The sequence below is a fragment of the Apiospora kogelbergensis genome (assembly GCF_038363985.1).
Source record: "Apiospora kogelbergensis strain CBS 113332 chromosome Unknown utg000006l_segment0_segment0, whole genome shotgun sequence".
NCBI classification, from domain to species: domain Eukaryota; kingdom Fungi; phylum Ascomycota; class Sordariomycetes; order Amphisphaeriales; family Apiosporaceae; genus Apiospora; species Apiospora kogelbergensis.
This window is the reverse complement of record NW_027117423.1, coordinates 4,040,633-4,064,348: the sequence shown is the minus strand read 5'-3', so window position 1 is coordinate 4,064,348 and position 23,716 is coordinate 4,040,633. Positions and strand designations below refer to the sequence as shown.

The 23,716-nt window shown below is 51.8% G+C and overlaps 10 protein-coding genes across 10 annotated transcripts; 4 read left to right on the top strand and 6 right to left on the bottom strand.

The window, feature by feature from the left end:
- Positions 1-389: 389 nt before the first annotated feature.
- PG998_010128 (geranylgeranyl pyrophosphate synthase) lies at positions 390-2,805 on the top strand (the record flags this gene model as incomplete). The annotated part of the gene is made up of 5 exons (XM_066876944.1): positions 390-554; positions 604-1,010; positions 1,060-1,783; positions 1,840-2,266; positions 2,336-2,805. 5 exons carry the CDS (start codon positions 390-392, stop codon positions 2,803-2,805), a joined length of 2,193 nt encoding a protein of 730 aa, XP_066729100.1.
- Positions 2,806-3,432: 627 nt separating this feature from the next.
- Positions 3,433-4,660, top strand: PG998_010127 (uncharacterized protein; the record flags this gene model as incomplete). The annotated part of the gene is made up of 4 exons (XM_066876943.1): positions 3,433-3,546; positions 3,624-3,875; positions 3,960-4,457; positions 4,517-4,660. 4 exons carry the CDS (start codon positions 3,433-3,435, stop codon positions 4,658-4,660), a joined length of 1,008 nt encoding a protein of 335 aa, XP_066729099.1.
- A 1,817-nt stretch (positions 4,661-6,477) lies between these two features.
- On the bottom strand, positions 6,478-7,492 carry PG998_010126 (uncharacterized protein; the record flags this gene model as incomplete). The annotated part of the gene is given in 3 exon segments (XM_066876942.1): positions 6,478-6,483; positions 6,494-7,072; positions 7,346-7,492. 3 exon segments carry the CDS (start codon positions 7,490-7,492, stop codon positions 6,478-6,480), a joined length of 732 nt encoding a protein of 243 aa, XP_066729098.1.
- A 674-nt stretch (positions 7,493-8,166) lies between these two features.
- On the bottom strand, positions 8,167-9,830 carry PG998_010125 (uncharacterized protein; the record flags this gene model as incomplete). Its single annotated transcript, XM_066876941.1, has 3 exons — positions 8,167-9,100; positions 9,189-9,650; positions 9,718-9,830. The coding sequence occupies 3 exons, from the start codon at positions 9,828-9,830 to the stop codon at positions 8,167-8,169; spliced, it is 1,509 nt and encodes a 502-aa protein (XP_066729097.1).
- A 2,142-nt stretch (positions 9,831-11,972) lies between these two features.
- PG998_010124 (uncharacterized protein) lies at positions 11,973-12,904 on the bottom strand (the record flags this gene model as incomplete). The annotated part of the gene is made up of 3 exons (XM_066876940.1): positions 11,973-12,204; positions 12,250-12,300; positions 12,387-12,904. 3 exons carry the CDS (start codon positions 12,902-12,904, stop codon positions 11,973-11,975), a joined length of 801 nt encoding a protein of 266 aa, XP_066729096.1.
- A 515-nt stretch (positions 12,905-13,419) lies between these two features.
- Positions 13,420-15,112, top strand: PG998_010123 (Cytochrome P450 monooxygenase sdnE; the record flags this gene model as incomplete). Its single annotated transcript, XM_066876939.1, has 2 exons — positions 13,420-14,575; positions 14,685-15,112. The coding sequence occupies 2 exons, from the start codon at positions 13,420-13,422 to the stop codon at positions 15,110-15,112; spliced, it is 1,584 nt and encodes a 527-aa protein (XP_066729095.1).
- Positions 15,113-15,242: 130 nt separating this feature from the next.
- On the bottom strand, positions 15,243-16,733 carry PG998_010122 (uncharacterized protein; the record flags this gene model as incomplete). The annotated part of the gene is made up of 1 exon (XM_066876938.1): positions 15,243-16,733. The coding sequence occupies one exon, from the start codon at positions 16,731-16,733 to the stop codon at positions 15,243-15,245; it is 1,491 nt and encodes a 496-aa protein (XP_066729094.1).
- Positions 16,734-17,808: 1,075 nt separating this feature from the next.
- On the top strand, positions 17,809-19,094 carry PG998_010121 (uncharacterized protein; the record flags this gene model as incomplete). Its single annotated transcript, XM_066876937.1, has 2 exons — positions 17,809-18,355; positions 18,439-19,094. 2 exons carry the CDS (start codon positions 17,809-17,811, stop codon positions 19,092-19,094), a joined length of 1,203 nt encoding a protein of 400 aa, XP_066729093.1.
- Positions 19,095-20,043: 949 nt separating this feature from the next.
- PG998_010120 (carboxylesterase NlhH) lies at positions 20,044-21,100 on the bottom strand (the record flags this gene model as incomplete). Its single annotated transcript, XM_066876936.1, has 2 exons — positions 20,044-20,297; positions 20,368-21,100. 2 exons carry the CDS (start codon positions 21,098-21,100, stop codon positions 20,044-20,046), a joined length of 987 nt encoding a protein of 328 aa, XP_066729092.1.
- A 571-nt stretch (positions 21,101-21,671) lies between these two features.
- On the bottom strand, positions 21,672-22,808 carry PG998_010119 (uncharacterized protein; the record flags this gene model as incomplete). The annotated part of the gene is made up of 1 exon (XM_066876935.1): positions 21,672-22,808. One exon carries the CDS (start codon positions 22,806-22,808, stop codon positions 21,672-21,674), a length of 1,137 nt encoding a protein of 378 aa, XP_066729091.1.
- Positions 22,809-23,716: the final 908 nt, after the last annotated feature.

Here is a 23,716-nt window from a genome sequence, read left to right as displayed (position 1 = left end):
ACATTCAGATCTACGTAACGATTTCCTGTGGAACCCTCACCTCTAACTAGGTCAACAGCGGCAGTAAGATGATGAAGATTGGCTAGCCAAATCAACGACAAAGTATGGCGGGATGTCACTGTACGCGGAACCAAGCCCCCTTGGATATGAACCAGCATCTTGTGAATTCGCCGATACACCGACTGCACCATACTCCTTAAACATACATGTTGAGAATGTGCCGGTATGCCGTTTAAGATGTACCCCCTCCGTGGTTTTATCGGAATATCTTCGAGTGTAGATATGATCAGTGACTAGACTACCCAGACCTACGTCTCCAAACTGAACTCGACGAACCACCAATTTTCCATCTCCAAGATTCATTCACTGTTACCAATATCCCCTTCATTATGCCGATATTCTCTACACCCATCTCAGAGTCGTTGGTTCGACAGTCTGGCACACAGAGCAAGTTCGCGACTGTGATGCACCAAGACTTTGAGATATGTACCGACGCAGCAGAGCAGGTCCAAGCCGAGTTCAACGAGGCGATGGGCACGAACATCATCACTAACGTGAGTACATATCATGATGAATTTGAGGGGAAGACTAACCCTTTCAAAGACTATCGCCTCAGTCCCGGGTATTGGGCGCTTACACGCCGTTGCCTTCACTATTCCAAACAGTTTACCGGAGCGCCTGTCGGTGTTGACGCGGTTTGCTGAGTTCACAATTCTCAATGATGACTTTTATGACTTGGCCAAAAATGAGGAGGCCAGAAAGATCAATGAGGACATCCAGAGCGTCTTGAATGGCGCTGTGGAGCCGACGACGTCAACAGAGTCCAACATGACAAAGTCCAAACAGTTCCAAGCCAGTCTGATTTTGGATATGGTCAACATGGATGCTGAACTCGCCATGGATATCATAACGACATATAGCAATGGCCTCGACCTGGCCACTTTTGCGCCCGACACACTCAAGACCCTCGATGACTATCTTCCAATCCGCATGGTGAACTCGGGTCTAGAGTACGTACTCCTGGTTCCCACAGATTATGAATTGTGCTAACGGCCGCAGCGTCTTCCAAGCCATGAGTTGCTTCGGCATGGGGATAAGACTGAGTCCCGAAGAGAAAGACCAACTCAGCGACTTCGTCAACACTGCCATGTATTCCACCACTCTCATCAACGACCTGCACAGCTGGCCCAAGGAGGTGAAACATCACATGGAACACCCAGGTTCCGAGTATCCCTTCAACGCCGTCGCCATCCTCATGCGACACGGCGGTCTTTCGGAAGGCGAGGCGTTCTTGCGGCTACGCGAGAAACAGGCTGAGCTTCAGGAGCGCTACCTCGCCCTGCTAAGGGCGCTTGAGGCGGCCGGGCCGGTCCCGGAGAACCACATGATGTATATTCTTGCGGCCCAATACGCTGCGTCTGGGTCCGAGTTCTGGAGTGTACATGTACCGCGGTATCCTTCCAAGGAGGACCTTGGACAGCCTGAGGTAGAGTTTGTTGATGGTATGTTCCGCTTTCGGACGGGCCCTGCAACGGCCGGCGTCAATGGTGTCAAGCCGGCTATATTGCATAGGACAACAGCGAGGAAGGAAAATGACATCGTCACCAACAACCACACGAATGGTCACGTCAATTGGCATACCAACGGTCATACCAACGGTCATACCAACGGACATACCAACGGTCATACAGACGGCCATGCCAGCGACCAGACCAACGGCAACTCAAAGAACGGAGAACATCTCAACATGAAGTGTAGCAAAGGCGTGCAATGCACATCGGAGGTGAGTTGTGGTACCGCTGCGGCTTATATAGATAATTACTGACTGTCTTCGCGTAGCTGGTATTGGCCCCTTATGAGTATCTCACATCCATGCCCTCAAAGGGTATTCGGGAGCTCTTCATAACGGCTCTAAATTGGTGGCTCCACGTCCCCGACGAGGAGCTCCTATGTATCAAGGACGTGGTAGGCTTCCTCCACCAGTCCTCACTCATGCTGGACGACATCGAGGACTACTCCAAGCTGCGGCGCGGCCAGCCTTCTACCCACATGGTCTACGGCGTTGGCCAGACCATTAACTCGGCCAATTACATATTCGTCCAGGCCTTTGCGCGCGTACAAAAGTTGGCGCTCCGCAAGCCCGAGATCATCGGCATCTTTATCCAGGAGGTTGAAAATCTCCACAAAGGGCAGAGCTATGATCTCTTCTGGAAAGACAGCGTCCACTGCCCTTCTGTCGACGAGTACTTCATGATGATCGACAACAGTGAGTAGCCCCCTCATTGCCTAAACAAGGCTTTGCCCCAGGTTCTGACCAGCCCGTGCTTCCTCACAGAGACCGGTGGCCTCTTCCGCCTATGTGTGCGGTTGATGGAGTCCCTATCCACCGAGTCATACAGCAGCATCAGCTCCGAGCTTTTCGTCACGCAGCTTAGCCGGTACTTCCAGATCCGAGACGACTACCAGAACCTCATGTCGGACCAGTACGCCCAGGAGAAGGGCTTCGCCGAGGACCTGGACGAGGGCAAGATTTCGCTGCCGCTCATTTACACACTGCAGTCATCGCCGTACCGGAACGCCATTTCACGCATCTTCAAGTGCAAGGGCGAAGGTGTCGAGATGGGGCTGGAGATGAAGATCTTCATCATACGGGAGATGCGCAGCACAGGTGCCTTGGACAAGACATATCAACTTCTGCGGCAGCAACAGGAGGACCTCATGGATGAGTTGAAGAGACTAGAGAAGGCGTTTGGGACACGCAATGCATCTTTGGAGTTGGTTTTGAGGAAGCTGTGGATTAATTGAAGAAGCAGTAGTAAGCTGCCTTTGAGTGAGGAATTAAGCGAGTATCTGAATAAGCCTTTGTGTATTAAGCCATAAGTGACGGTGAACAGCAGAAGGTGGAAACGAGTTAGGCCATGAACATCTGCCCGTGGACTCAAATCCATTCGGGCTTGTTCTGTCTATCGTGAAAAAGAATGATGGGATAGATTTCTTGTGTGCGGTTGCAGTAGGCGTAGGTATACTTAGACGTAGATACCCGGAACCAGAACGACAAGTGATTGACATAGTTACAGGCAGTTGTATGATATGACTCTATTTTGATGCGTGGCGCGGGCGAGCATGCAGTGGCAATTGGGCTTATGCAACCATATGTAAGGGACGTAAGGGGGCAATTGGCAGAAACCAACTTGACCGAGATTTTCTCCTAACAGGACTAAATCTATCGCTCTTTGGGGCCTGGGCAGCATGAATTATGGCTGATAACCAACAGCCAAGCCCCAACCAACATCTTCCAAGCCTTGTGTAGAAAGTGAGGTGTATCTCTCTTATTTTTTGCTAACGGCCTGCTCTTTCACTTACCTCAATGCATAGTTGATCACTTCTCACACAATCTGTCCCCTGCACGCTGCAGTGTGTCAATCAGTTACCATGTTGCTTTACATCCTTCTCGTCACATCAGCTATTGCCCTGGTCTTTGCTGCTCGGCGGAGAATCCATACCCCGGGATTCCATACAATGAGAAATCTGCCAATCGGATTACCGGTGATCTCCCAAAACTCGTCCCCAGGATCAAATCTACCAACGAATACTCTACGGAAGCCTTCGCCATAACCACATAGAGGTTGGGAAAGCCTATCGCGCAGATACTGTCTCCCGCTCTCGGCAAGCCCTTGATCATCTTGGAAGACCAAAGGGGGATTGAGGACATTCTGCTCCGTCGCAACCGCGAATTCGACAAAGCTCCCATAGCTATCAACACGCTCAAACCCATGCTTTCGAACGCGACGACGGGTCAGTACACCACCCCTGAACTCAGGGCACAGAAGAGACTACGGGCGGACGTGATGAGCGCCGAGTTTCTCCACAAGGCCGTCGCGCCCAACATCTTCAAATCGACCCTCAAGTTACTGGAGCTGTGGCGCCTTAAAGCATCGCCATAAATACATAACGACCAGCCTTTCAAAGTAATTCACGACTTCCAGAATGCGGCCCTAGATGCCAAATGGGTGGCAATCGTGGGAGAGGAGCCAGGCGTCACGGAGTACGAGATCTCCAAGCTACGAAATCAGCTCGCCGGCGGCGACAATAGAAACAACCCAGCGCCACCATGCGGTGTATTTCCAGAAAGAGAAGTTGATTACATCGCCGACGTCGTTGCGAAAAACGCAAGCTCTCCCTTTCCCGGCTGGGCGCAGAAGCTCGAGACGTACACGCCACGCCACCGCCAATTTCGCAAGGCAGTCAATACCGAGATCGCAATGGTCATAAACAAAGCAGTCGAACGATTTCAACGTCAAAATCTAGGCAAACTTGAGGCCGAGGAGATGGATACTTGTATGACGGACATGGTCCTTCGGCGACTGGTGCTCGCGGCTAAGGAGACCGGACGCCCCTTGGCCGACCCCGCTAAAGATCCGCGCATGCTCGACGAGACGGTCCTAATGCTAGTTACCGTATGTGCTTTGCTCATTCCACTTGTATCGCTGTTTGAATGCTGACCTTTTGCCACAAGGGCTACGATACTACCGCGAACGTCCTCACTTGGTTTGTGAGGTACATGGAATCTTATCCAGCTGCACAAGCCGAGCTGCGGGCGGCCCTTGAGACCACGTTCTCAGACAGCAGGGTACCCTCCATGGCAGACATCCTCGTTTAGGATGTACTGTACCTCGACGCCGCTTGTGAAGAAACCTTCCGTCTCGGACCTGTAGCCAAGGCAATCTCCGCCAAGCTTCTGTCGATACGGTAGTGCTCGGGTGCAAGATCCCGAAAGGCGCCGAGATCTTCATGAACTACCATTTCAATCACACGCCCTATCCCGTGAAAGAATCAGATCGCTCCGCGAGCAGCCAGGCCGCCGATGCCAAATTCGGAGACGACGGGATATTTGGCAGAGCCGGCCGCGATCTTAGTATCATTGAGCCTAAGCGGTGGCTCGTCAAAGATGCACAGACGGAAAAACACGCATTCAACCCCCCTACGCTCTGCCATCTCTCGCCTTTGGTGGAGGTTATAGGGGATGCTTCGGTAAGCTAAAGATCTGTTAATCTTTGTGTTCGTGAGTGGCCACATTGAGTTACTAATATATCTCGAGCCATTCAGGACGCAAAATTGTTGTTATGGAGTTCCGTCTTGTTGTCATGCTGCTGGTTTTGAACTTTGAGTTTCTGGAGTTGCCGGACAGCTCGAAGACATTGAAAGCCTCAGAGAAGGTTTTCCGACTGCCGGGTAAGCCTTTTTAAGATTGATGGCTGTATCTTAAACTGCTATATGGCCGCATAACTATGTGATCAACCGCGATGACTTTTCGGAGTGCTTGCATTGACACCTGGAGAACAGCAACGCGGTGATTAGGCGCTTCGGTATTAATACGCAGCAGCCTTGGTGAGATTTCGGCATCGTGGCTGCTTATGCCGGGTTTAATATTATTGCTATGTTTGCTATCTACGGCTGGCGAGGATGCCTCGGACACATCGGAACCGCACGTGAATTATGGCATCACACAACCCGCCGAGGGCACCGACCGAGAAGATATGCAATCCATAGGCACTTCACTACATTTACGTGCACAAAAGAAAACAAAAGAACCCTCGGGAATGTCGAAGAGACTCTCAAAGATGGATGAACTAAGATGTTCAAGGTTAATTTGCAAGTAGAGCATAGCCCCTAGCATATACAAAGACGACCACATGGGCCTTCGGCGATGGTGCCTGTGGCAATTAATTAGGATGTAACTATCTAGCTATCGTCCCAAACTGTACCATCGGCTGATGTGAGATTCAACCCCCGAAGAGGCACGTGAGATGATAGCAAGCCTGATAGAGTTATCGGTCGTGCTGGTATCTACGTTTATATTACTGCCAATGGTGACTTGTAAATCATTCGTGACAAGGGCTTTTTCCCCATTCAGCCTTGTCAGAAAATGATCGAATACTGCGCGTGGTGATGAGGTATCCAGTCCTTTTGTAACCATCTCCTCCTTGGTTGTTATCCAGACAGGATCCCTAACTGAGGTGAATTTCAAGTGTGCCGCGAAGAAAAGGTAATATGTTCTGATTCCAAGCCGTGTCTGTTGCTCCCCGACATTAATACACAGCAAGGCGGTGTAAAAAGAGGCATCATTCGTCTCACTAGGAGGTAATGGCGGTGAAAGCCAGATAAGGTTGCTTTCAGGATCGAACAAGCCATAGGGATATGTATAAACCCAGTGCTTCTTAATTTTAAGAGGCTGGCTGAAATGGACCCTTGAAGGAAATGACCGGTGATCCACTTCGAAGAACTGAGTAGCATCCTCACTGAGCAATAGAATGAAACCGAGCCGTGCCTTGCCTGGTCTTTGCTGCGGCTGCATCCTGTCGTCGTAGGCTGCCTTCGTTTGGACTATAAAGTGCTTCCAGCTTATTTCCCGTTGAATGGGTTGGTAAAGCATGGATATTCTCAATGGCTTCTGTGGAGCGGGCGACCGCTCAAATATCATACCTGTGTTTACGGATTGACGCAAACAGATAGCAATCTTATGATGATCCCTATTGGAGGTAGCAGCGTCCAGAAAGGCATACATACCCCCAAGGGTATGAATAACCGGTAAAGTGAGTGCAAGCCCCATGTTGGTCATGGAATATGGAGTTGCAGTCTCGCTTGGTGTGGGACGATAGTCGGCTGAGTTCCTGAAGCTCTGCGGCGAAGGAGCTAACATGCTAACCCAGCGCGGCGACACACTAGCATCCCAGTCCCAGCAAAAGATGGTGTGGTCGTCGGATGATCGAACTATTTCTTCTTGGAGTCTGGTAAATGCTCTCGTGCCTTCGCCATAGAGCAGAGGCATATTGATCTCGAAGATTCCCAACATGCAGTATGCAATATCTTCAACACGGGTTGTCTTTCGGCTGGATACCCATGACATCTTCTCAGCCACACAGGCACGAAACACATCTTTCCGGTCTTCTGTCTGTAGGAGATACGCCAATCTTATGCCTGTTGTGCTAGATATCAAACTGGCGAGCTCGGATCTGGTGCCAAGACAACTCCATGACTTCGAAAAGAATTTGAGCTCTCGGACTGCTAATAGCTCTTGGAGGGTCCATCCACGCGTATGCCAACGACTGTCTTGGAAGTCTTGTGAATATGAATCAAGGTCCGGGCCAGCTCGAACGTCTGGCATGTAGCAGTAGCAGGCAGATGCGTCCCGATACCATGCAAACATTGAATTTATCGCCTCCGAGAGCTCTGCAGAACTTGTTTTGTCGATGCAGTTGGTATCCACCCATAACCAGTCCAGTTCATCGCCTTTTGCTATTTCGCAGCATTTGATTATCTTTTGGAAGCCTTTCTTTTCCTTCACTTCAAGATTGGTGGAAGCCAGCCAGCCTTGCCATTCTTGGTGGCTGACCTCTTCATCATCCCAAGTGTGGGTGAAGATGGCGTATCTGGGAATACTGTCGCCCCAGAACTCGCGTAACTCGTAGGAATCGACGTTTATGAGACGCATTTTGATGGGAGAGGAGATAAAGATGTTGTGGGGGAGATAACTTATCACCCCGCAGATCAAGAACGTAAGCACTTTCAGTCTCGCTGGTCACGGGATTCCAACGCAAACAGCTGCCAGCTGGCACCTTCAAATCTCTCAAGTGCTGCTCCCTGAAGTCTCACAAAGTCACGTGCTATTGCTGCTACAAAGATTGATATTAACTGCACTTATCCATGCATTAGATAAATAATTTCTTCATCCTGGAGAGTCCCTTTTGAACCAACATATACTATGTTATCCTGTTTGGAAGCTCGGAACATGAAAATGTGTGCTTTCCCCCTTTTCAGAGAGAGCCGACAACAGTTATGATATTTCCATTATGGCAGTCGGGTTATTATATCTTCTTCATATCTATTTGATTTGGCATCGAACCCCATCTCAATGATAAGGCAACGTGGATGTAGTGTAGAGAAACTGGTAAGTGGTCCGTAAAGCGTGTGCATTGCCGATGATGGGCTGACTCGTGAAGGACCGCTTGCAGACCAATACCGTGGGTGCTAGAAAAATAGTAGAGCACCAACATTTCAACCCTATTGTTTTATCAGACGTAGGTTTACCCATGCCATGTCTCGTAGTTTTACCAACTGATCAGCACTGAAATGGAGTCTCATTAGCTATCCTTGATCTATGACTCATCATTCGGTATTGTCTTCCGTCACCATGGAAAAGACCTTCTCCGACTTGCGCAAGTTGATAGACCACTTCGCATCCTCGAAACCTTCCCGGGTCATAACCTCCACCTCGATGTCGTCATCTGGCTGCATGACGACGGCCGCGACATTGGTGTTCATCGTAGAGGGATGTTTCCAAGCGCCTCCTACAGGCTTCATGTCGAAACGCGCAATGAAGAGGGCGACGACGGCAAGGATCTCGTTAGTCGCGAAATGACGGCCGGGGCAGAGCGTCTTGCCACCTCCAAACGCGCGGAAGCACACGTCGCTCGGCCGGTTCTTCTTCTCTTCCGCCAAGAAGCGTCGTGGGTTGAATTGGGTCACGTCCGGACCCCAAAGGCCTGCGTCCTGGTGGATGACGCGGCTCGGCATCTGCAGCATGGCGCCCTTCTTCAGCAAGAAACCTTCCAGGTAAGTATCCTCCATGACCTCTCGTACCGATGTGCCCATAGAGGTATAGCGAAGGCCCTCTTGGTAAGATGACAGAAGCAAGGGGCAGTTCTCTTTGAGAGTCGCGATATCAAGGGACTTGATGGCAGTACCTCCATTGGCCGGTGAGGATGTCTCGGTACAAGCATCAATCTCCTTGCGAATATCTTCGATGAGACCAGGATGCGAGTGGAGTAGTAGTAGAGTCCAGAATGCCGATGGTGCGGTATTCACCAAGACGGCGATCGAGCCACCTACCTCGTAGCGCGCGATATCTTCAAGCGGTACCTTGTTGTCTACTTCCACCTGATATCGCATCCGGGCCAGAGCTGATGCCTCTTTTACACCTCCTGCTCTGTAATACTCCTCGAAAGCCTTGGCGACTCTAGTTCGAGCAGCGATAGGCTTGCGGGCGGTGAGCCAAGGAAGGACTCCGACCAGTATCGATATCAGCCCACTTTCGAATTCCCTGAGGTACGACGTGGGGTTAGATATAAAGCAGAAACAGATGATGAAATGTGCAGAATGCCATTGATATGTAATTGATCGGCACATACCAAAATGAGTCGGCAATGGACTTGTCTTCATACGGGTTCATAGGCCCGTAAACCGACCTTGTGGTAGCCATAGTGATGGCATCCCGCAGCCAGGTATACATGCCAAATCTACGGGACTGGCCCTTGGCTGGCTGTAGAGTATCGAGGGACATTGCGATTTCTTGAATCATTTTGCGATTCATGTCGTCGAGGAGGGCGCCTGGCTTGAGGGCTTCTCGCATCGCGGTGTACGTCTCCATCGAGAGTCCGTGGTCGCCTTCGTCGCCATTGGTATTCTTGTCGAGGATTTCCTGGGCTTCGAGGCTGGCCCCGCAGACCGTGGACGAGAACTTGGCCTCGATCGGGGGAAAGGCAAGGACCTTGTGCATTTTCTGCACCTTTTGCACGAGCTCGGGCTTCGTTACCACGTACATTTTCTGGCCTGGAAGGGACATGGTGAAGATGGGCGCGTCGGTCTGTTTACTATGGAAATGGGCTCAGTACGAATAAGAAATCGAGCGGTATTGTATTACCTAAAGGCTGCACATACCTGAGGTCAACATAGTAGTTGAACTTGCTCTTCATCATCCCGAACATGTGACCGACGATTGGCAGGGACGCCGGAGCCAGTGGCGGTTCACGGGGGTCATGGCCGCCAAACATTTTGCAGAAGAAAGATGACAAGTGAGAACGGCACTAATACTTGAAACTATGTTGAAGCAATGCAGCGCGATATTAAGAAATAGGAGCTGCCTTGGGACAAGTTGTTTAATAAAAAAACAGGTCGACGGGGCAAGAGAGGTAAATGTCCATTGTAGGTCTTAGGTGTTGTGTCATAGTGGCTTGTGGAAGAGGGGAAGGTGTTACATTACATCAACAAGCGAGAGTAGGTATCTCCCTCCTTCTATTTGTCTTTATGTCGAAACCAACATTGTCAGGCACCCAATTGTCTACAATCAAGGGGGGTCGTATCCCTTACAGCCTTGGTGGGCAGAACTACCCCCCGCGCCTCTCGACCCATGCCCCTCGCCGCGCCTCGGGTTCAACTTGAGTACATGCATTGGAAATTCCCAATCACTACATACTTATTTAATTGGTCATCCTGGTCCGAACCCCAACATCCCTTACCTGCCAATCTATTCGTAGATGATGGGTATTTGGACCAAACCATAGCTCCAAGTTCACAACACGTTACCATCAAGACGGCACCGGAACGTGCTACGTCATCATTATATAGTAATGGTCTTTTCATTTATCAGACATTTCTTCGAGGTGAAAGAAACTCTATTCAAATGGGTGTTTCTTTAATGCTAGTGGGTAGGTAGTTCCGCGCCGAATAAAGTGGAATCGGCACGTCGGGCCTTGTAAGGGGTACCGCGGAGGCCTGGGTTCAGAGTACAGCTTCATCACATTGGCCATGCCCGAGTTTATTCCCAAGAGAATGGAAGTGACAGCATATGCAAACCGTTTCACGCTCGTGTATAATGGTGACTATATTTACCCCTATTTGTGACCCCATACAGGCGACTGCTAACCGGACTTCGGATCTCGTCGAGTCAATGGGATGCGATATGGTGAGTCCATTTCGGGCATCCAGTCTTCGATATTGGGTGAGATTCTGTCAATTGACCCGGAATGTGCTAAAATCACGATGAAAGCATGGGCATAGTCTATCGAGTTTGGCTCAGCAAGGGAGCATGAGCTCCGATTCCAGTGTATATCCGGGTTCCTACCTTCCTGTATTAAAGACTTTGGTCAAATATGAGTCGGTTAAAAACCAAACGCCTGCGTTTCTTGGACAAGCACCTAACGTGGGCATTGAGGTACTGGCTCGGAGTAGTGACGTTCGACATGGGGCTCCATATCATAGAGCGCGAGCTAGGCCGATGTCAAGCCCTAGTAGCGCCATCGTAGATAGCGTTCGGTCTACAGAACGACCTCGTCTCGTGGCTTATAGAGGTGGCCGCCGCCAAGGATCAAGGGAAATGCCATTTCATCAATTGCATCTGGGTCCCCATGCAAAAACACCAAAACCGCGTCTTTACGGCGAAGGAGATTTGTCGCAGGCTCATCAAAGGCTATTACGTAGCGGAATACGTGGAGATTGTGAAGATCCACCAGGACGATGAATTTATATCTGAGTGCACCCGTCGGTACCTCCTGGCTATCAAATACAGTATCTCTGGTCGTCTGGTCTGGAGCCTCAACCGTCCGAGGTGCAATACAGACGTCACTTTCAACAAGCGGCAACGGTCTTGGATTCCTCGCCTCAGTTGAAATCTCCGGTTGGCAAGACAGGATACTTTGGGGAGGATGAAACGCTTTCTGCCTAGGCGCTTCTATATACTGTCAATTCAAACGTTTGGTGATATGCAAGTGCTCTTCTGGATTTCTTAGTAGCATGATGTTATACAAATCGATGTAAATTCTTGATTAACATATTTATACACTTAGGAACCAACTAATCAATTCAACCTCAAGGTTCCAAGTTGAGGCCAGAGAAGGAGTAGCCCATAGCTAGCTAGTCCTTTTTCACGCTCCACGCGTTGTAGAACCCGGTTAACATCGAGACAGTCCTCCGAAGCTCTTTCCGAGCTGGGTGGTTTCTGGTGGAAGCCAAACTAAGTAATCTTTTTACTGTGGAGGGCCCAGGTCCCAGCATTCGTGGTAGTGTAGACTGGCCAACTGAGCACCTTAGAATTTCATTTCTAACCTTTCTACTGTGGAAACAAAGCCATAACAGTAGGATCCGCACGTGGTAAGTTGTTTTGTCCCAAGGAAATGTGTCTTATTGTATTGCAGAAACTACCAAGGGATTACAGCGCCATCGATCGCGTTGAACATTTTCCCCGAGGTGGACTCCTTCGTAGCATTCTCGACCTTCTGTTTGTGAGCATCTTCACAAGCAAGCATGATAGAGAAGGTACTCACCATTCCTATGATGGACTCGGCACTTTTCTCCTTAGTGTCGGGAGCTTTCTCCATTCCCATCATTTGTGCCGCCTTATTGCCCATTTCCGTTTGAACAAGGCTTCTTCTATCAGCTACAGGTATCTCAGTTTCATGGCATTGAGTCACTTACCCGGGGTGTAGCACGAAGGCTGTGAGCCACTTGTACTGGCAGTGGACAGCTCTGAGACATGAGGCATTAGCAGAAGCACTCGCGTCGCGCCAAAGATATCCAAACACTGGTTCGTGTGCGACAGGAACTGAACCTACAATGTGAGCCAGTTGAGGCCAACCTTGCTGATGCCATAAGCTGGGGCGACATGTGCCCCGAAAGCCTCCATGGCACCCAAGGAGGCGACTGCACTAGTGATGCCAACCCACTTGGCATTCTGGGACTTCTCGAGCAGGGGAAGGAGAGCTTGGAAGAGGGACCATGGCCCTAGCGTGTTCACAGTGAAAGCCTTCGCAGCATCTTCCAGATTTGCCGTTGCGGGAGGAAGGATAGCAGGGCTCACACCGGCATTCGCGATGACGACATCCACGTGGTCGATCCCGGCAGCCGTAAGCTCCTTGATAGCCTCTCCCGGATCGGACAACGTGGCGGATTCGATCTTGACTAGGATGATGTTGGATCCGTTAGCTGCGGAGAGAGCTTTGAGTTCATCATTATTGCTGCTACGAGTGCTGCCGATGACTGTGTGGTTGGGCTTCGACAAGTACGTCTCCGCCAATGTTCTCCCGATGCCTCGGGAAACCCCAGAGATGAAAACAACGGTTTGAGTGGCCATTTGGAATACGAGAGGTTGGAGGCAAAATGAGTTTATTCTCAAGTTTCGGTATCTAGTTAGGGCTTTACGCAATTATAAATGTAAGGAACTTGTTTTCTCCCCAGCATCTGTGTAAGCAGGCAAGGACAATCGTAGGGCAAGATAGCCTCAATACATTCTGGCCCCCAAGTAACATGTTCCTCTGGTGAGCTTTCACTGCTACCTGTTAACATCAGCCTGTAATTCCGAATTACCCCGCTCGAAGTCAGCCCCTTGTCCTACCCCCTGACATGCAGGACTAAATGCGCGGGAGCGGGTCGGCGTAAGCAGGCAGCATGCGATGTAATTTGGTATGGTACCACCGAAGTATACGTACCATATATGTATAGTTACATGGACCAGAAAGTTAGGACAGGACCGCAGATGCCAACAGTAGAAGGACTGAAGTCCCCTTTGTACAATCTAGTAGCAGGATTTAGTTACCCTTGTTGAAGCGTTCTGATCCTGTCAAGGCCATTACAATATTCACCAATACTATGGCGAAATCAATTTTTGGCTATACACTGTCTGGTGATGCCCGCATTGAAGACCTCAAAGTGGCAGTCGCACTTGTCCTTATCCTGGCGTGGATGATAGGGCGAGCAGTATGTTTGACTGTCTATCGTCTCTATTTCTCTCCCCTATCCAAGTTCCCAGGGCCCAAGATGGCAGCCATCAGCGGCTGGCATGAGCTCTACTATGATCTGATACACAAGGGAGGCGGTCAGTTTACCTTTGAGATCAAGCGTATGCACGAACGCTATGGCCCTATCGTGCGGATCAACCCGAACGAGTTGCACATTGACGACCCGGAATTCTATAACGACATCAACTGCGCCGCGACAGCTGCCCACCCCATAGACAAGATAACCAAGTTCAAGTTCCGCTTCAATGTCCCCGAAGCGACAGTTCACACCGTCTATTCGGAACACCACCGCATCCGGCGAGCTGCCATAGCTCCCTTCTTCTCCAGGCAAAGAGTCCGCAGCCACAATGGTCACCTTCAACATATCGTGAACCGCATTTCACATAGGTTCGAGACCGAGTACAAGGGTACTGGCAGACCAGTCAACATGAGCGATGTTTGGGCGACCATGACGGCAGACGTTATCACAGAGCTGGCCTTTGCGAGGTCCACCAACTTCTCCGCCGCCCCAGACTTTCAGTCCCCTTTCAGTTTGGCCATGGCCAGCTCCGTGGTCTACGCCCATTACACGACGCATTTCCGGGCCTTTGTCGAGACGATGAACTGGATTCCGGACAGGATTCTCGGAGTCATCGTGCCACCATTCAAGCCTATTTTGGAATATCGTCTGGCCATCGCAGGGCAAATCCGAGATGTGCTCGCTGGACGAAACATAGACGCCAAAGAGACGTCTCGGCCAACTATTTTCCATGACATACTAGCTTCCGACTTGCCCGTTGAGGAACTATCCTTCTCGAGGCTTTTGCAAGAGGCTATGAGTGTGAACGGAGCTGGCATCGAAACCACAATGTGGACTTTGACCGTGGCTACATTCCACATCATAAACAATCCATCTGTCTATCGCAGAGTGAAGGATGAGCTTACGAATGCGATGCCTGATCCAGATGTGGTTCTTTCATGGGAAGCCCTCGAGAGTTTACCCTACCTTTCTGCTACTATACAAGAAAGTCAGTTTTACACTCCTACCGCCCTCTTTGGATTGTGTACACCTGTGTGTACCTTCTGCCTACGTCTATGACTCGTCGAAAAGCTAACAATACCGTCTTCGAATCATAGGCCTGCGCCTCGCGTTCGGGTCTGTGCAACGTCTTCCTCGTGTAAGCCGTCTGGAACCTCTGACCTACGGCAGCTGGACCATTCCGCCCAACGTCTCGGTCTCCATGGATGCCTACCACAACCACATTAACCCTACATATTTCCCGGATCCCCTAACCTTCGTTCCCGAGCGCTGGTTGAACGACCCGAAGGGCCCTAATGGCGTGCACCCGCTGACCAACTACATGGTGGCCTTCAGCCGCGGGTCCAGAAACTGCATCGGGATGAACTTGGCACTGATGGAGTTGCACGTCTGCCTGGCTACAATCTTCCGACGACACGAGCTCGAACTGTACGATACGACAAGGGACGATGTGGATTTTGTTGTCGATCTGGTGAAGCCGATGCCCAAGCGAGGCAGCAAAGGTGTACGGGTCATCGTCAAATGAACCAGGGAGGTTTATGACAGGGACTGAGGCTTATTCGTGACACACTTCGCTCTATCCATTTGGCAGTATGTGCCAAGTAATGCTCTTAGCTAGCATAGCACAATCCTGTCCCCCTACACTCCAATATAGTCTAGTCATCTCTCACCTGCCAGAACTCCTTAATAATTTGGCAGCTCTTCAATCGCTCCATCGTTGGTGCAAGCAAGCAATAAACGACATCTATGCCTTCATCCCCGGCCATCTGCGGAAGTATCGTGATAGTATGGGGAAAAGGTAACCTTGTCCTGACCGCTTGACATTCACCAATTTCACTGCCCCAATCCAATGAGTCTACCCGGAAGCCTCTCCAAATGGAGGCGACCATGTTAACTTTGGACGGACCTGGGCCCCATTGCAACTTGGCCATGTCCTCCTTATGACAGTCTAGATAGGTCACAAAGTTTTGAAAATATGCCTCATCTAATGCCTGGTGGGAACTGCTGATATGGGAAGCGACCTGCGCTAGCGAGGAGAATGAAGACGATGAAGGGCCGGAGTCACTAGCAGCATCCAGAAGGAGATGCCGGGACACGGTCGGCCACGCCATCGCCAGTACGTTACCTATGAAGTTGTCAGGGATAGGCGGCATAAGGCGACGTCGCATGTCCACGCTTAGACCCATGGAGACAGTATCCTCCGCCTCAGGGTCCGCAAGTCCATCCTGTGTTGATGATGCGTTGGTCGTGGCAGAGGTGGTAGCGCTCCACATCATGGCGCTTATCAAGTCGTTGGAAGATATTCTCATTTCCGCCGGGAGATGCTGTTGGGCGCGAGCCTTCAAGGACTGGATCACTGGGGTGGATATCCGAAAGTGAGCTGTCTCAAGAGGCAGTTGTGCCATCAAGTCGGAAGTCAGGACTGGTGGGATCGCATCAAGAAGATGGATACCCGCCGGGAGGGTCGGCTCCTTCCTTGGGTGCCCGTGTCCGTCCAGTACAGAACCAAAGACCCTTCTTCGATCGCAATCTCCGGCCGGCATGCTGGGCGGCTCGGTGGCAGAAGGCGCGCCTACACGACATGGGTTGTCTTCTTTGTAACTTTGTTTACAGAAGTATGCCCATGTCTTGAGGATGTTGTAGATTCCTCCGAGATCAGTGAGGCTGTGATGTACACATATGCTCACCACGGTCCCGCCTGGTATCTGCGTCACGCGAGCGCGGAAAGCTGGGGCAGGTCCATCTGAGGCAGGGAAGTGAGGGAGGGGAGGAAGGAAGACATCCTTGTTTAAGAGGTTGTTTGGAAACCCGGCCCGATCTAGCCTTGTGTATTCCAAGTCTTGTACAAGCTCTGGTGGTCCTTCAGAGAAAATATCCGTGATATCATGATACTCTGGATTGCTGAGAACGAATTTGTTGATATCATAAGAAGTGTGGGGTAACAAATCATGGGACAATGATGACGATGATGGTATTATGTTGGTAGAAAGTTGAGGGATCGATAGAACGGTCTTCTGGAGGCCCTCTCTCAAGGCAAGAACTGGCGAAGGCCCTCTGGTAGGAAAGCATAGAGATTGTCGGGCATATTGCGATGGAATGAAGCAATCTATGGGCGATAGGTATTGCCAACGTTTGAACACCGCCATCGTCTCGTTCTTGGTGTCCTTCACCAGCCGTAGTTTGTGATGATAGTGGGCACGACGCAATACTCAGACTGATAACCAACCAAAGACGTAGCACCTAGCTAAGAGCATTGGGGTAAAGTATTCACCCAAATGATGGTGGTCAGCAACAGATTCGAGCTTCCAGACTAGGGCATCGATGGCCGTAAGCATTCTGCAGCGGTAGCTTACGTCTGACATGTTGAAGCGCCCAATAATGCCGCTTGGTTGGGCACTAAAGGATTGTGTTGCAGCATGTACTATGAACATCGCCAGTACTGCGCGCGTATTACAAGTGTTGGAATTACGGACTGGCAAATGCAGAAGTCTGACGCCGATTAGGGCTGTCTCGAGTGACACCCGGAAGATTCCTGCATCATCGGAAATCGTGTGTAAATCATGTTGCAGAGATATATGCAGTGTAACTGAATTCTAAGTATTGGAAGAACAGAACAGCTAATGTGCATGAATCTGATACTGATTGGGTCTGTCTCGCGTATAATCGAAGGATCAGCAGAAAATGGGAACGTTTTGGTAAATTGTCTTGCATATGCTTATGCATTGCAACACACACCCTGCACTTCCCCCTGTACAATGTGGAAGGCTGAGATTCGAATACTAGTCGAATTCGGTAAGGCGATTGGTCCATTTGACATGTGGTCGAGGGAGGGTGGGATCCTTGCAGATTGCGATTATTTGAAGTGTCGGAATATCACACTCGCAAGCTCGTGTGATATCCCGTCAGCTCTTTGCCAATACCCCGCCTGCTGGCCTGGCCTGGCCCTCCAGAAATCAGGCTGCAGGGCGTCATCACAGTGCTGGCCACGTTGTTTCAGGCTGCATCCTACTTCTTGAGTGGGCATAGGTTCCCCGAAGTGTGGTAAGATATAGTAGGTAAGTAGGTATGGCTGCAATAAGTAAGCTAGGCACCGACTTCGTCGCTGTGGGAAGCCCTTTGTTACCCATTTATGCCTCACTGTCGATCCTCAGCTCTTAGTAGCAGTCATTGACTTGCGGACTCAATTCGCTATCTTTTTTCCTTGGACCCAGATACTGCACCATGTCGTCCTCCCCACCAGCAGGGCCGCAGGCAATAGGGATCAATCACTTGCAATATGGCCTGACGTGGACACTCACGGCGCTGGCCATTGTCGCCGTGGCCGCCCGCTGCCAGCTGCGCCTGAAGTTCAAGCTCGGCCTTTACGTCGAGGACTACCTCATGATCCTCGCGCTCGTCCTGCAGATCGTGTACCAGGTCGGGTTCACCCTCATGTGCAGCTGGGGCAGCGGACGGCCATCGAGCTCGTTGACGGCCGAGCAGAACTTCAACATCAACAAATGGTCCTGGACCTTCGCGGTGCCGGGCTTCCTCGTGTCCATCATCGCCCGCGTCTCCATTGCCATATTGCTGGTGCGCATCTTCGGCCGCGTCAACTGGTTCCGGCTCTACATGATCTACTTCACCGTCGTGCAAACCGTTGTGGGGATCGCGTCCATCATTCTACTTGTCGCGCAGTGCGATCCCTATGAAGGCCTTTGGAACAAGGCCGTCATCCGTCGCTACTGGGACAAGAGGATTTACCAATACACAGCCCTTGCCCTGCAATGTGAGTCTGCATTCATTTAAACTGAGAATTGCTACCGTCGCTCTGGAGCTTCATCATTACTGACAAGCACGATGGTGGTACAGTCTTCTTTGTGATATCGGACATCACTTACGTCGCCTTCCCCGTCGCAATCGTCTGGAAACTCAACATGCCGACTCGGAGGAAGGTGGGCCTGGTCGTGGTCATGGCCATGTCGCTGGTGACCATGTGCGCCGCCTTGGCCAAGATCACGGTATCCCTGATCCCCATGACCAACTCGCAAATCCTCGGCAACCCTGCGGTGCAGTACTTCACGTCCATCATCAACTTCTCCTCCGACTGCGAGCAGTGCCTGGTCATCATCATGGGCTGCATCCCCACCCTCCATCTCGCAGGTCGGCTGCAATTGCCCACGGTCAGCCAGCTCCGCGACAATGTCTCCAAGGCTCTCAGCAGGAGCGGCCGTAAGAGCAGCGAGTCCAGCCTGGTGGAGAAGAACACACAGACGAGCACCGGGAAGTATAGCAGCACAAGTTCTCATAAGGGCCACTCGGGCTACCAAGAGATTCAGCTTGTGCCCCAGATCCACGCTCCCGGCAACGACAAATTCGCGAATAGTAGCAGGGCACTATCTGGACAGGGCCACTCGCACGTCACAAGCCAGGGTCCACAGAGTCATCTCGATGGAAACCCGGATGAGGGCTGGGTTCACAGGACTGATAGCTTTTCGGTCTCATATAAGACTCACAGTGCCGTTTGATTGTGTTTGATTACGAGCACGCTGCTATAGGTCTATCTTCTCTTCATATTTATTCATACTGATATAGCGATAATGAATGGCATCATCTACATCCCCTAGTCGTGATACTCAAATATAACCCTGATTAGAAACGTCAAGCAAGTGCAATCTGTGGGTTTTTCTGTCTAGGGTAATCATCACCGTTATTGTATCTACGCTGTCCATCCTCCATTCTTCAGCTGCTGTTGTCGTTAGTCTGTTGCAGATTTCCAAGCAGCTGACACGAGGCGTGGGCTTCCTACTGCGCTGTGATTATGGAACGGCACGGCACGACGCCACGCCGCACGCTTGCAGTCACGCAAGGCAGCCTCTGCAAATATTACATGCTCTATGCAAGGCGGCCTATCTATATTGGCCGCCCACATTCCTAAAGGAGAAAAACCACGCCGAACGAATGCATGCAGCTAACTCCTACGACCACGCAAGCCCAATGTCTTACTGCATACCAGTGTTGTGTAACACTCCGTGTCCCATTCCGGTATCGAGATGCAAACCGTCATTGCTACCCCGCACCGATTCATCAAGATTCAGTGAGGTAGTTTGAGGGCCTCGACCTGCCATAACCGGGTACATTGTCCGTCATAACTTCAAGTGTCGTATCGGTTGGTACTACTACATATGGCTGCTATTCTAATTATAGGAAAACGAGGTCATCCACGCTATGAGCGACTCACTCAGAGCGAGTCTCCAAAATCGACCAAACGAAATAGGCAGGTAATCCCCGTCCCCGTATCGCACGAGAGGCTTGAGAGTGTTGTTTCTTATAGTCATTATGTACCTAGATAAGGTTTCTCGTGCTCTCTTCTGGCCAAGGATGTTGAGCTGGAAATACTTGTATTTCTATGCAAAAAAGAAAGAAAAAACGAAACGTAAGCGACTCAGATAGGTACATGCAAACCGGACCAAGTGTTCAGAACTCTTGAATGAACTTGGCCTCGTTATTCCATAGCTCGAATCTAAGCGAAAATGCTGGACTACCATCAAAACCGTGCGGTACGCCGGGATAAATGTTAGATTGCACCTTCACGTCCTGCGACGCCAGCCTCGCCGCGAAACTCGTTGTCTCGTCGCGGAAGAGATCTAAGCCCCCGACGCCCAAGTGCGTTGGCGGAAGGCCATGCAGATCGTCAGCGCGGCCTGGGGCGGCTGTGTAGGGGATGACGGCTGTGGGGATCGGTACACACCATCAGCCGGTAATCGGCGAACCATGGGGAGGGTGCAGAGTAAAACGTACCTGAGGCTGCCCCGTCCTGCTGCGTTCCGGCGGTTCCGTTCAAGTACGCCTGCCACACGGCCTCGCTGCTGCTGGGAGACCAGGTCAAGAAAGGGAAGCGGGGGTTTTCGGCGTCCATCCGCGTCCGGTCGTCCAGCATGGGGTACCGCAGCACCAGGGCGGCGAGGGGCGGGCAGAGGCCCTTGTCGCGCGCCGCCAGCGCGGCCGCCGCGACGAGGTTGCCGCCCGCGCTCTGGCCGAAGGCGACCAGACGGGCGGGGTCGACGTCGAACTCGGCGGCGTGCGCCTGCAGCCACGTCACGGTCGCGTACACGTCGTCGAAGGCCGCCGGGTAGGGGTGCTCCGGCGCCAGGCGGTAGTCGGGCGCGAAGACCTGCGTCGCCGTCTGCTCGGCGTAGTTGGCGATCATGTTGTAGGAGATGGCCACGCTGCCCGCCACGAGGCCGCCGCCGAAGGCGTAGATGACGGCCCGATGGGGCGCGGCCTCGGTGCTCTGTTGCACTTGGAGGGGCACGAAGCGCGTGATGTTGAACTTGCTGCCGTCGGCGGATGTGGCCGTGCTGACCGTCGTAATCATGCCATCTGGGAAAGGGAGGGCATCAGAAGCGGCTTTGGTCGCGGCATTGGTCGACTCTCTGATGGCTGATATGTTTGTCGATGGAGGTCTCGGTTCCGGCACTCGGCCGCCCAGCAGGCTCCAGTAATCGGAGTCGACGTATGGTGGACGAGCCATGGTGAAAAGCGTTACCAGCAGTAAATCGTACCCGACCCTGGGTTGCATGTTCTCTTCTTTATCAACCTCTGATAACGTAGCCTCAGCAGTCAGTGGTGGGCCTGAGAGCTACAGATGTGCGTTGTTTTTTAATGATTAGGGGGCTGAGGGGAGGGTTGTATATGTGACTGGTGTTACATTAGGTACCTCTGATGACGGCCTGCTTTGCATATGCCGTTTTTGGGGTGTGGAGGACAAGAAGGTAAGGGATGAACACTGGCTCAGCAAACAGAACCGAGTAACACCGACTTCACATTCATATTCACATGGATGTTGGGCGATGGGCTCGTCTAGATTTATTGAATATCGCACCTGCTCTCTCTTAGGCCCTTGTAGAAACATCCCGGTCTATTTCAGTTCCTCATTCCGTACATTTAGATGGCGTTGTGTCAGCAGGATCGATAGTGCACCGACGCTTGTGCCACAGTACCAGGTCGCTGGGTCAGATGTGAGTGACCTGGGCAATTCTCCAATTGATCCACTAATATTACAAATCATAGCGATTAATGGCTTGTTAAACTCAGCATCGGCGTTATGCAGTTGCTCGCGCCCGACACAGACGCCCCTGTCCATCTTGCACCCAATCCTCGCTGCCCACAGCTGTTCTTGCGTACAGAACGCCCGTGGGATCAAGCGCATCCTTGATGTTTTTTAGTCTTCCATAATTCTCACCGTAGAAGTTCTCCTGCCAATGATCCTGCTCGAAATTGGCTTCATTCAGGTACGCACCTCCGCCAGGTGTGGCAGCCTCGATCCTAGGCATGACCACGTTGGTTAGAACGTCTTGGCGGGCTAGCATCTCAGCCCAGGGAGCACTAAAGTCCCAAGTCTGGGTCCATATGCAATGCAGTAACGCCTCGCGCCACAGTGGGAAAACCGCGTTTGGGTGAGAGCCAGTGACAGCCAATTTCCGCGTGCCGTTCACTGCGGCGCAAGACATGGTGAATCCCTGTTCTGTAGCGAAGCGCATAGCATCCGCCACCACTTGGGCTTTGGATTTGTCTTCCAGAAGGGATCTTGGTATCATCCGCCCGGTGGTAATCTGTGCCGCGGGGGTAGTGCGAACAGCTTGCAGCAGGTAAGTGTTGAAAAGGCCCAAGAAGCCGCTGTGCGCCGTCTTGGACACGTTTAGCTGGACTCCTGCCTGTTTGAGGGCCGAGATTATGGGCGCGAACGGGGCCTCGACACTGCCGACATCTGTCCCCGGCATGGCCACGGCGTAGACACTGAAGTACCCGGATGCGACCGCGTAGGCCGCGACGGCACCCGCGTCTACCAATGACCCCAAGGTCGACTGCACGGCGACGACTGCGTCCCAGAACCCATCCTGGCCGCCGCTGGCCGTAGAGTTGGTATCGAAAGAGAAGCTGGCGCCCACCATCGGCTCATCGGGGTAGATTCTCGTCGTCAAGCTGACGACGACGCCAAATGTGCCAGCTCCGCCTCCCGACAAGGCCCAGTACAAGTCTGCGTGACCATTGTGCGGCGTCACAGTCACCAGCTGGCCAGTAGGCAGCACGACCTCCCACTCCAAAACCGAATCGGCGGCCATGCCGTAGAGCGACGTCAGTAGCCCGTGGCCGCCTCCAGCAGTGTAGCCTCCGGCCACTGCGACGGTTGGGCATGATGCCACCATCACACGAGCGCCGATTGAGGCAGCCCATTTCATTGCATCGTCGCCCAATACCCCGGCCCCCAAGCGGACAGCTGCGCCGGTATACGGGGACCCATCACCATGGTAATTCTTGATGTGCTTGATGCTTCGCAGGTTATGAGTCCAGATAGACAAAGATCCCTGCCCAGTGGACTTGCCAAGCAGGCTTTTAATAATCAGCCTACCTCCGGGGAATGGGGAATTGGTACGAGGGCGTGCAATCACTCACTCATGGCCGGTGTTTTTGATGACCAGGCGGATGTTCTTGGCATGGGCAAAACGGATACCAGCTTGCACATGGGCGGTCTCGCTCGCGTTAATGGAATACACTGGGTAGCTGCCGCGGGCGCAGGGGGTTTCTTTCCCAGTGAACGGACTGCAGGATTGGTTCTGGAAATACGGGGCAATGACCGAAGTCGGGTCCTGGACACTGAGACATCGGGTTAGGCAAGGCGACTTGCAGCATCAGGCGGCTTTGGCGGGTTGCAAGACGGAGAGATTTGACTCACTGAGGGTAAGGCAGCAGCCAATTATCTCGAAGGTCTTGGCATGCACTACTGTCGTAGTCGGGATCGTGGCAGACATGTGCAAGTGGCCTCGTGGCGATCAACCGCCCTCCGGTCGCATTGTTGAGTTGGGACCAATCGGCTTCCGAGGGCCAGCCGTTATCATTGGGTATGTTCTTGCAAACTCGAGTCGAAGATAAAGCCCGAGCTGGCTGAAGCTGGCCGGCGACATAGGCAGCTAAGAGGAGACTATATCCTGGAAGCATATTCGTTTTATTCAAAATCACTACCAAGTAGAGCGCATTGCATCTATTCCCGAAGTCAAGAAGGCAGCTGTGTAGCGTGTTGGTTTATATAACATTCCTTACGGGAAGGGACTTCTGGCCCCGACAGCCCAAGCGAAACACCAGGACTTCT